The 11,273-nt window shown below is 42.4% G+C and overlaps 1 protein-coding gene across 1 annotated transcript in view; it reads right to left on the bottom strand.

Annotated features, from left to right (window-relative positions):
- Positions 1-8,494: 8,494 nt before the first annotated feature.
- LOC108303675 (NLR family apoptosis inhibitory protein) overlaps positions 8,495-11,273 on the bottom strand; it is a 31,299-nt gene continuing 28,520 nt past the window's right edge. Inside the window, 4 exon segments of the mRNA XM_017527594.2 lie at positions 8,495-8,763; positions 8,765-8,889; positions 8,892-8,921; positions 8,924-8,965. Of these exon segments, the coding sequence (XP_017383083.2) occupies positions 8,566-8,763; positions 8,765-8,889; positions 8,892-8,921; positions 8,924-8,965 (395 nt within the window). The 3' untranslated portion in view covers positions 8,495-8,565.

The raw sequence follows: 11,273 nt of genomic DNA, 5'->3' as shown, positions 1-11,273 counted from the left end.
TTTTTTTTTCTTAATAGAGACAGGGTTTCACCATGTTGGCCAGGATGGTCTCGATCTCCTGACCTCATGATCCACCCGCCTCTGCCTCCCAAAGTGGGGGGTTACAGGCGTGGGCCACCACACCCAGCCTGTTTTTACATTTATAAATACCAATTAGAATGACTAAGTGGTTTGGTTTTTATTTTTCACATCATCTTTACCGTCCAGTTATTTTGTATACATATCTGTCTTCCATACTTGTCTACTTAGAAACTTTCAAGTAAATTCTGGTATACAAGCATAAAAGATGAAAGAACACTGTCACATTGTCACTTGTCCTTTTAGCAATTGTGCAATGATTCAGCTCATCTAAGTACAGCTACAGGGAGAGCATTCCAGGTAAGGGAAATAAGTACAAAGGCCCTAAGATATGAGTGTGTTTCACATGTTTAGGGAATAAAAAGGAGTCCATTGTGGCTGGAGTGGAGGTAAGGAGGAGAGATTAGGAGATGGAGCTAAGAGAGGTAGTCAAGGGTGCGGCCATATGTAAGCAATTGTAAGGTCATCAACACTTACTTTAAGCTGGGAGTCCATTGAAAGGTTTTGAACCCAAGGTATAGCATGATCTGACTTACAGAGAGAGACTTCTGATTGCTGTGTTGAAAATACACCATAGGTTTCAAGGGAGGAAGCAGGCTGACTAGTTAGGACGAGGGTGGGTAGTTGTGGTTGGATCTGAGTATATTTTGCAAGTGGAGCCACCAGGATTTGCCAGTACATTGATTACATGTGGTGTATGAAAGAAGAGTGTCAAGTAAAACTAAGATTTTTGGCTTATGCAACTGGAAAAATAAAGTCAGAATTTAATGAGATGGAGGGCTGCATAAGGAGTACTTTTGTGGCAGGAAAGAAGTTGGGTTTTGAACATAAGAAAATTGAGATGCCCCCTAATAGAAGTTGGACATGAATAGAGTCCAGGCCAGATGCAGTGGCTCATGCCTGTAATCTCAACACTTTGGGAGGCCAAGGCAGAAGGATCATGTGAGCCTGGTAGTTCAAGACCAAACTGGGCAACAAAATGAGACCTTGTCTATGTTATTAAAGTAAAACAACAGTTCAGAGGAGAGGTCTGGGCTAGAGATGGAAATGTAGAAGTTAGTATAGATATAAAATTTAAAGCCATTCAACTAGATGAGGTAGCTGAGGAAGTGCATTCAAGTAGGAAAGATGTTAGAGAACTCTGGGTTCTCTCTGGTTAGAGATCGTATATGAGGAGAAACAGTGCAGGAGACTAAGAAGCAGCTCTCAGTGAGTTAGGAAAATCAAGAGGGATGCCCTGGAAGCCAGATGAAGAAAGTGTTTTGAGGAACAGGGTTGATGGGCCATATGCTGCTAACGGGTCAACTAAAATGAGTATTCACTGAATTTAGCAATATGGAACTCATTGGTGACCCTCATAAGAGTTGTTTTGGTGGAATGGAGGAGGTAAAACATAAGAATGAGAGAACAGTTGACAGTGCATATAAAAACTCTTTCAAGGAACTTTGTATTTCTGAATTTTCATTTATTTGGATATTAACAAAATATTTGATACAGCTTTACTAAGATTTGTTTTTATAGAACTTCAGTTATGTATATGAATATAACTGTGTGTGTGTGTGTGTGTGTGTGTGTGTGTGTGTGTGTGTAGTGTTTTGATGTGAAATTTATTAATTGTGGGTCATGGTTAAAAAAAGCTTGAGCATAAGCAGTTAGATCAAGAAGGTAGGAGGACTATTGATCCAAGAGGTTGTGGATATAGGATATTCTACCCATGTGGACACAGTGGAAGGATTTAGGGAGTTGGAGCAGGTTGGGATATGTGATCAGAAAGTAGGAGTTTAGCTCTCTCACTTGCCCCTGCTTTCACCATGTGATGTGTCTGCTGCCCCTTCACTTCTACCATGACTGTAAGCTTTCTGAGGTCTCCTTAGAAGCCAAGCAGATGCCAGCACCATACTTCCTGAAAAGCCTGCAGAACCATGAGCCAATTAAACCTCTTTGTAAATTACCCAGTTTCAGGTATTTCTTTATAGCAATGCAAGAATGCCCTAATACAGCAAATTGGTACTGAGAAGTTGGGCATTGCTAGTAAGATACCTGAAAATGTGGAAGCAGTTTTGGAACTGGGTAATGAATAGTAGTTCAAAGAGTTAGGAGGTCTCAGAAGACAGGAAAATGAGGGTAAGTTGGGAACTTTTTTTTTTTTTTGAGACAGTCTTGCTTGGTCACCCAGGCTGGAGTGCAGTGGTGTGATCTTGGCTCACTGCCACCTCCACCTCCCAGGTTCAAGCAATTCTCCTACCTCAGTCTCCTAAGTAGCAGGGATTACAAGCATGTGCCACCACACCTCACTAGTATTTTTCTATTTCAGTAGAGATGAGGTTTCACCATGTTGGCCAGGCTGGTCTTGAACTCCTGATCTCAAGAGCTCCACCCTCAGTGGCTCACATGTGTGAGCCACTGCTCCCAGCAAGTTTGGAACTTCTTAGAGACGGGTTAAATGGTTGTGACAAAAATGATGATGGTGCTATTGACAGTGAAGTCCAGGCTGACAAGGTCTCAAATGGAAATGAGGAATTTATTGGGAACTGGAATAAAAGTCACACATGTTATGCCTTAGCAAATAACTTGGCTGCATTCTTTTCATGCCTTAGGGAATCTGTGGAAGGTTGAACTTAAAAATTATAACCTAGGGTATCTGGCAGAAGAAATCTCTAAGCAGCAAAGCATTCAAGATGTGGCCTGCTGCTTCTTTATAATAGCCTATGCTTAGATGTGGGAGCAAATAAATGACTTAAAGTTGGAACTTATATTTAAACAGGAAGCAGAGCCTAAAAGTTTGGAAAATTTGCAGCCTAGTCACATGTTAGATAAAGAAAGGGCTTTCTCATCAAGGAATTCAAGAAGGCTGTGGAGCAACCACTTCCTGATATTTGCATAACTGAAAAGGATCCAAGTGCTAATATCCAAGACAATGGGGAAAAGGCCTTAAAGGCATTTCAGAGACCTATGGGGCAGCCCCTCCTATCATAGGCCCTGAGGCCTAGGAGAACTGAATGGTTTCCTGGGCTGGGCCCAAGGGTCTGTTGCCCTATGCAGTCTCAGAACACTGTTCCCTGCATCCAGATGGCTCCAACTCCAGCAGGGCCCAAAGGGGCCCAAGTATAGCTTGGGCCATTACTTCATTACTTGGGCATAAACCATAGCCTTCACTGCTTCCATGAAGTGGTAAGCCTGCAGGCAAACAGAATGCAAAAGTGGTGGATTCTTAGTAGCCTTTGCCTGGATTTCCGAGGACGTATGGAAAAGCCTGGATGTCCAAGCAGAAGCCTGCTGCAGGGGCAGAGCCCTCACAGAGACCCTCTACTAGGGCAGTCTGTAGGGGAAATGTGGGGTTAGAGGCCCTATGCAGCGTCCCTACTGGGGCACTATCTAGTGGAGCTGTGAGAAAAGGGCCACTGTTCTCCAAACCCTGAAATAGTAGAGCCACTGGCAGCTTGTACCCTGCACCTGGAAAAGCCACAGGCACTGAACTCTAGCCCATGAGAGCAGCCTCGGGGGCTGAACCCTGCAAAATTATAGGAGCAGAGCTGCCCCAAGGCCTTGGGAGTCAACACCTCATATCAGTGTGCCACGTAGAGACAAAGAAGATCATTTTGGAGCTTTATGTTTTAATGATTGCCATGCTTGGTTTTGAACTAGCATGGGGCCTGTAGCCCCGTTTTTTGGCAGCTTTCTCCCTTTTTGAATGAGAATATTTACCCAACCCCTGAACCCTTATTGTATGTTGGAGGTAAATAATTTGTTTTATTTACAGGCTCATAGGTGGAAGGGATTTGCCTTGTGTCAGATGAGACTTAGGACTTCTGAGTTAATGCTGGAATGAATTAAGACTTTAGGGGACTGTTGGGAAGGTATGATTGTATTTTGCAATGTCAAAAAGACAAAAGATTTGGGAGGGCCAGAGGTGGAGTGATATGGTTTGGATATTTGTCTCTACTCATGTTGAATTTTATCCCCAATGTTGGAGGTGGGGCATGGTGGAGGTGTGAATCATGGGGGCAGATCCCTCATGGCTTGGTGTTGTCTTTGTGTTGTTACTGAGTTCTCATGAGATCTGGTCATTTAAAAGTTTACAGAACCTACCTCCCAACTCTCTGTCCCTTGTTTCTGCTTTCGTCATGTGACATGTGCTCCTCACCTTCCACCATGATTATGTTTCCTGAGGCCTCCCTAAAAGCTGAAAAGATGCCAGCACCATGCTTCCTGTAAAGCCCGCAGAACTGTGAGTCAACTAAACTTCTTTTCTTTATGAAAGAAAGAAAAAGGAAGGGAGAGAGGACGGGATGGAAAGAGGAAGGGAGAGAGGGCTTACAACCATGAGGACAGGTGTTGTGGCAATGAGGGATGACTTAGGAGCCCTATGAAGATTGATGTAAACTGGAATAAAAGGCATGATGAGCTAATGATTCAAAAGTATTCTGTCATGGAAATAGTTCATTTTCTGTAAAAGAACAGAGTAAATATTTTAGCTTTGTAGGCTACTGATTATCTTTGTTGCTTTAAAAAATGTGAAAACCATTCTTAGCTTGAGGATTGGACAGTCCAGGGCCATACTTTACTGACCCTACTTGAACTAAAAGCCCTTAGAAGAAGCTCTGGACAAATAATTTGCATGGAATCTTATGAGTTTTTAAAGCATTGTGATTTTTAATAGTATGCACACATGGGATAAAACTCAACTGGTATAAAAGGGTATGCAGGTGAGGCGCAGTGGCTCACACCTCTAATCCCAGCACTTTGGGAGGCCAAGGCGGGTAGATCACCTAAGGTCAAGAGTTCAAGACCAGCCTGGCCAACATGGTGAAATCCCGTCTCTACTAAAAATACAAAAATTCGCTAGGTGTGGCGGCACACACCTGTAATCCTAGCTACTTGGGAGGTTGATACAGGATAATTACTTGAACCTGAGACAGAGGTTGCAGTGAGCTGAGATCCTGCCACTGCACTCTAGCCTGGGTTACAGCGCAAGACTCCACTTCAAAAAAAAAAAAAAAGGTATGCGGGAGAAAAAAAGCAAACCTCCCTCTCTCCCTTCTCTATCCACCAGCCATCCTGTTCTCCCTAAACTCAATTATGGTTGCCTGTTTTTTATATATAATTTAATAAGTTTTCTATGATTTTATAAACATATCACATGTACATACATCCTGTCAGTCGATATTAAGAAATTACTAGGTTATTTTGTATTGAGGTCTGCACTGTTACATTTAATGAGCTATGCTAATTGTTGCCTCTTATATCCACTCTTATATCCATATTCAGAATATCCACATTCATTGTCTGTTCTGCAGTAATAGATCTGGGCCCTGTAAATACCCCTCCCATGGCAGCATGCACAGTGTAAAACTTTGTCTCAAGGGTGCTGCTGACACACTGAAGGAGCAAGGGTTCCAGTGTGCTCTTCCAAGCAGACACCTGTAACACCTGTGCCATTTGCAGCACCAGCTTCTGCAGCACATATACCCTGCTTCTGTAGCACCTGGCTTTGGCTGCATGCTTCTTGAGTAGTGCCTAACTTTAGCAGCACCTAATGGTCAGCAGCACAGAGCACCCCACATGTGAGTGGCTTCCCTTAACATGCACAAGGTCCCTTCTCAGCAAAGTCCCCCAAGCCCAGCACCTCCTCGGGCTGCAAACTTCACAACTTCAGCAAACCTGTCTTTCGTGTCCTCTCACACGAAATCTGGATCTCAGCCCTGAGCTGCCTTTAAGTTGTTCTGTCTCAGCCTAGGGTGAAAAGCCCATATTGGCTGTTACCTGTATCTGCCCCGGCTTCTCTTTATTCCTTACTACCCAATCCTCATTCCAATCCCCTATTAATAACTCTTTTACAGACAGTCCCTGACTCATGATGACTTGACTTAGGATTTTTCTACTTTGCCATGGTGCAAAAATCCACATTCAGTAGAAATTGTTCCTCAAGTATCCATAAAACCTCCGTTTTTCACTTTCTGTACAGCATTCAATAGATTCCATGAGACTTTTCAACACTTTATTATTATAAAATAGGCTTTGTGTTTGATGATTTTGTCCAATTGTAAGCTAATATAAGTGTTCTCAGCATGTTTAAGGTAGGCCAGGTTAAGCGATGACGTTCAGTAGTTTAGGTACATTAAATGCATTTCTGACGTACAATGTTTTCTACTTACGATGGGTTTCTCAGGATATAACCCTGTCATAAGTTGAAGAGCACCTGAATATTTTATTTTTGAAATGGAGTGTTGCTGTCATCAAGGCTGGAGTGCAATGGTGCAATCTCGGCTCACTGCAACCTCTGCCTCCTGGGTTCAAGCAATTCTCCTGCCTCAGCCTCCCAAGTAGCTGGAACTACAGGCACACACCACCATGCCTGGCTAATTTTCTNTTTGGTATTTTTAGTACAGACAGGGTTTCACCATGTTGGCCAGGCTGGTCTCGAACTCTTGACCTCAAGTGATCCACCCACCTTTGCCTCCCAAAGTGCTGGAATTACAGATAATAGCTACTGTGTCTGGCAGAGCATCTGTGTATTAAACTTATAATATATTTACGTATAAAATCAGACAAGCAAGAAGACAATCCATCTTACCTTCTAGTACTCTTGCCCCCCAGAGGTAGCTCCAGTTAATGTTTTAGTGCTAAACTAGATTTATTTCTAAATATAAAAACAATGCAGACACTGGTAAAACAAAAAACAATACAGAAAGAGCGAGAGTGAAAAGAAAAAAATGCCTTCCAGGCCTACTTCCTAGAAGTACCCACCATTAACATTTTTAGCTATATCCTTCCAGAATTTTTTTTCCAGTTTTGTTTAGGTATAACTGACAAGTTGAAATTATGTATATTTCAGTTGTACAACATGGATGTTCAACCTGTTTTGATATACATATACTTTCTGATATGATAATTACCACAATCAAGCTCATTAACATATTCAGAAATTCTTAATGCAGCTAAAAATGTGTTTTGTTTTGTTTTTTTTCTGAGACAGGTTCTTGCTCTGTTGCCCAGGCTGGAATGCAGTGGTACCATCTTGACTCACTGCAACCTCTGCCTCCCGGGTTCGAGGAAGTCTTGTGTCTCAGCCTCCCGAGTGGGTAGGACTACAGGTGTGTGCCACCATGACTGGCTGATTTTTGTATTTTAAGTAGAGATGGGGTTTCACCATGCTGGCCAGGCTGGTGTCAAGCTCCTGACCTCAAGTGATTTGCCAACCTCAGCCTCTCAAAATACTGTGACTACAGGTGGGAGCAACTGCACCCAGCCGTTAAGTGGTTTTCTAAACAAATGGGACCATACCATACATACTGTTCCTATATTTCATACTTGGGCAAGGGGAGGGGAGTTGACTATTTTAGTAAAAATAAAAATCAGGGGCCGGGCGCAGTGGCTCAAGCCTGTAATCCCAGCACTTTGGGAGGCCGAGGCGGGTGAATCACGAGGTCAAGAGATCGAGACCATCCTGGTCAACATGGTGAAACCCCCGTCTCTACTAAAAATATAAAAAATCAGCTGGGCATGGTGGCGCGTGCCTGTAATCCCAGCTACTCAGGAGGCTGAGGCAGGAGAATTGCCTGAACCCAGGAGGCGAAGGTTGCGGTGAGCCGAGATCGCGCCATTGCACTCCAGCCTGGGTAACAAGAGCGAAACTCCGTCTCAAAAAATAAATAAATAAAAATAAAAAATAAAAAAATAAAAATCAGGATAAAAGTATGGTTGTTTACCAACGTATAGTAGCATCATGAATTTAGAATGGTCTTGTGGCCATTCAGAAAACTATTTAACTGGTAGGAATGAAATTCTGGACACTGACATTGATATAGATACTCACATCAAATATAATACCATGAAATACTGTGATATGGAAATGGTATTATGAAATCACTAAACTATTTTCTACCCAAGTAGAGTGGATTTATAAGAAAATTCTAAATTATAGCATATGTTGAACTCTGAAAAGCCTCTGAGATGAAGACATTTTTCCCTAACCCCTGTTTTCTCTTTATATTGGCAGTGGATAAAGGGAAAGTAAATTAACTCTACTGTATCAAAGATAGTTCAATACAGAAAACAGGTTCTACAAGGATTAAGGAATATCTCTTGGCCCGCAGAAGATTCATATGGATCTTGTGTTAATACTCATTTCATCCATGTGTGAAACTGATTCAGTCATTAAGTTAGCCATTTATTATAAATTGTGGTTTTTAGATAGATTGACAGACCTTTTCTCAACCCCTTCCCTTTTGACCATGGACAGTGGAGGGTTGGCTGTATAAACTTGATTGAAGGATTTACCTTTAGATGAGGAGGATTATTCAAGGACCTCAAAGGTTTATTTCTTGAGCTTGGTGATGAGTATGCAGGACTGGTTTTTTGTTTGTTTGTTTTTAACAAGCCTTACACATTTTCTTTTGTATGCAATAGTTTAAAATGTTTTTGGATAATTCTGTTTTTAGCATTACTTGACAAATTTTTTTCATCCTCAGTGTGCCACAAGGCAAATTATTGATTCAGCAATTTTAAGCTGAATCTTATTTTTTTTTTCTGAATGATGATGGGAGAGAATGGCAGTATCCATTTTTGGAGAATAGTTAAGTACTTAGATTAAGGATGTCTATCTTTCATGACATTAAAGAATGCAATATCATCTGCATCCAGGAGCTAGCTTAACATGTTCAGTCTGATGAAGCACAGCAGTCGTTAACACACATTGACTCAAAGGCTTGACTGTTGAGGCCTGAGCTTTGATACAGTCCGTGAAATGCCTGGAGATATTCAACTCCTGCAAGTTTGGCTTGTTCAGTGCTTGAAAGAAATTTCTGATCTTTCCTCTGTAATCTTGTGACGGATTGAAAGATTAAGTTCTCAAGTTTCTGGAACCCTCCGTTGATTGCTGCCTTGGCTACAAAAACAAAACATTCAAGAAAATAGAATCATAAGAACTTCCATTTCGATAATGGTAGACTAGGTTATTTGACCCAACCTCTTCTCCCACCACCACTAGTAGGAAGTGTTCAATATAATTTTATTTTTTGAAATGGTGTCTTGCTATGTTATACAGTCTGGCCTCAAACTCCTGAACTCAAGTGATCCTCCTGCCTCAGCTTCCCAAGCAGCTGGGATGACAGGCATGTGTCACTGTGTCCAGCTCAATATAGTATTTTTAAAATACCTCCTTAAAACCCCCAAAGAGCTGATAGGTTAATAAAGAACCAACTGGCAGAAATCTAACGGAGAAGCAGAAACCAAAAAAGTACAGTGAAAGAAGGACTTCATTTGCAAAGCCCTAAAGCACTGATGCTGTTGTGCTGAGGGTTTCGCCACCCTGGGCAAATATGAGCTGCTCTTTTGGTCTCACAGGAGGACACATGCCAAGGCACATCATGCCTATAAACTGGTCTAAATTATAAGGGACTTCAGAGATTGTGGCAACTATGTCTCCCCTTTTACAGAGAAGAGGATGTAACATTCCTAAAGCCATGCTATCCGACTGTCCACTGCTATGCCCTATTTCTGTTGCCCAGAAGGGACCATCCTGTTTTTGATACTAAGGGCTCTGAAGGAAACGGAAGCTGGGCACACCATGTGTTCTCAATGAACATAGGTTGACCAGACTTTGGAATGAGTACCTAGCAGAGTTTTTGTTGTTTGGTTTTGGGTTTTTTGTTTTTTGTTTTTTGAGACAGGGTGTCACTTGGTTGCCTAGGCTGGAGTGCAGTGATTCAATTATAACTCACGCAGCCTAGACTTTCTGAAGCAATCCTCCCACTTCAGCCTTCTGAGTCCTAGCTACTCAGGACTAGCCACCACACTTGGCTAATTTTTCAATTTTTTATAGAGATAAGGTCTTGCTATGTTGCCCAATCTTATCTCAACCTCCTGGCCTCAAGCAGTCCTTCCATCTTGGCTTCCCAATGTGTTGGGATTACAGGCATGAGCCACCTTGTTTTTCATTGCTAAACCTCTTTTTCTAATTTGGGCAAAGGTTAAGTTTGGTTTCAATCTATGATCCATGGCTGTAGCTTGACTAAGGTTAAAGAACAGAGGTACTGGGGAATTGTCTTCAGCTATGTCCTGAATAGGTATCTTCAGTAACATTCAAGAGGTATTTCTCATTCCCCCACATGAAAGACACTTCTGGAGGGACTTGAATAAAGACTCAGGTCTTCCACATTCATTCCCTTCTTTCCTCTGCTTCACCGTAGCTCCTGCTTCATATTGTGTGGTTAGCTGGTTCTGTGATGTGTCTGAATGCTGTTTCCAACCAGTAAAGTTTAAGCATTACTGACTACTGGCAAACAATGGCCTCTCAGCTGTCCATCAGAAGAAGCAACAGAAAAGTAAGCTTTATTCAGTCAACAAATATTTACTGAGTTCCCACTATGGGCCAGGCATACTCTGCTGGGGGCTAGGAAAAGAAAACATCTCCTCTCGGGAGGGAGAGGGACAGGGGTTATTGGCTCAAATCTGTGTATGAGATTCAAGTTCTAAGGAAAGCTTTGACCTAATGTAGTGAGATGAATAAGACACAAATAATTTATAGTAAATGATGAAAGAAACCATAAAATTTAATGTCATTCAATTCTTCCTCATAATCAGGAAGAAACAAGGCCTTTAAGAAAAATGCTGTGGCTGGGCACAGTGGCTCACGCCTGTAATCCTAGCACTGTGGAAGGCTGAGGCGGGCAGATCACCTGAGGTCAGGAGTTTAAGACCAACCTGAGCAACATGGTGAAACCCCATCATTACTAAAAGCCAAGCTTGATGGTGGATGCCTATAATCCCAGCTACTCAGGAAACTGAGACAGGAGAATCGCTTGAACCTGAGAGGCAGAGTTTGCAGTTAGCCGAGATTGCACCACTGCACTGAAGCCTGAGCAACAGAATGAGACTCTGTCTCAAAAAAGAAAAAGAAAGAAAAGGGCTGTAAGGCCAGGCACAGTGGCTCACGCCTGTCATCCTAGCACTTTGGGAGGCTGAGGTGGGTGGATCACTTGGGGTCAGGAGTTCAAAACCAGCCTGTCCAACATGGCGAAACCCCATCTTAAAATACAAAATTAGCTGGGCATAGTGGTGCATGCCTGTAATCCCAGCTACTCCGGAGGCTGAGGCAGGAGAATTGCTTGAACCTGGGAGGCGGAGGTTGTAGTGAGCCAAGATCATGCCACTGCACTCCAGCCTGGGCAACAAGAGCAAAACTCCATCTCAAA

The sequence above is a fragment of the Cebus imitator genome, unplaced genomic scaffold (genome assembly GCF_001604975.1).
Source record: "Cebus imitator isolate Cc_AM_T3 unplaced genomic scaffold, Cebus_imitator-1.0 Scaffold50, whole genome shotgun sequence".
NCBI classification, from domain to species: Eukaryota; Metazoa; Chordata; class Mammalia; order Primates; family Cebidae; genus Cebus; species Cebus imitator.
Note: the sequence above shows the minus strand (reverse complement) of the source record. Positions and strands in the feature narration are given on the sequence as shown.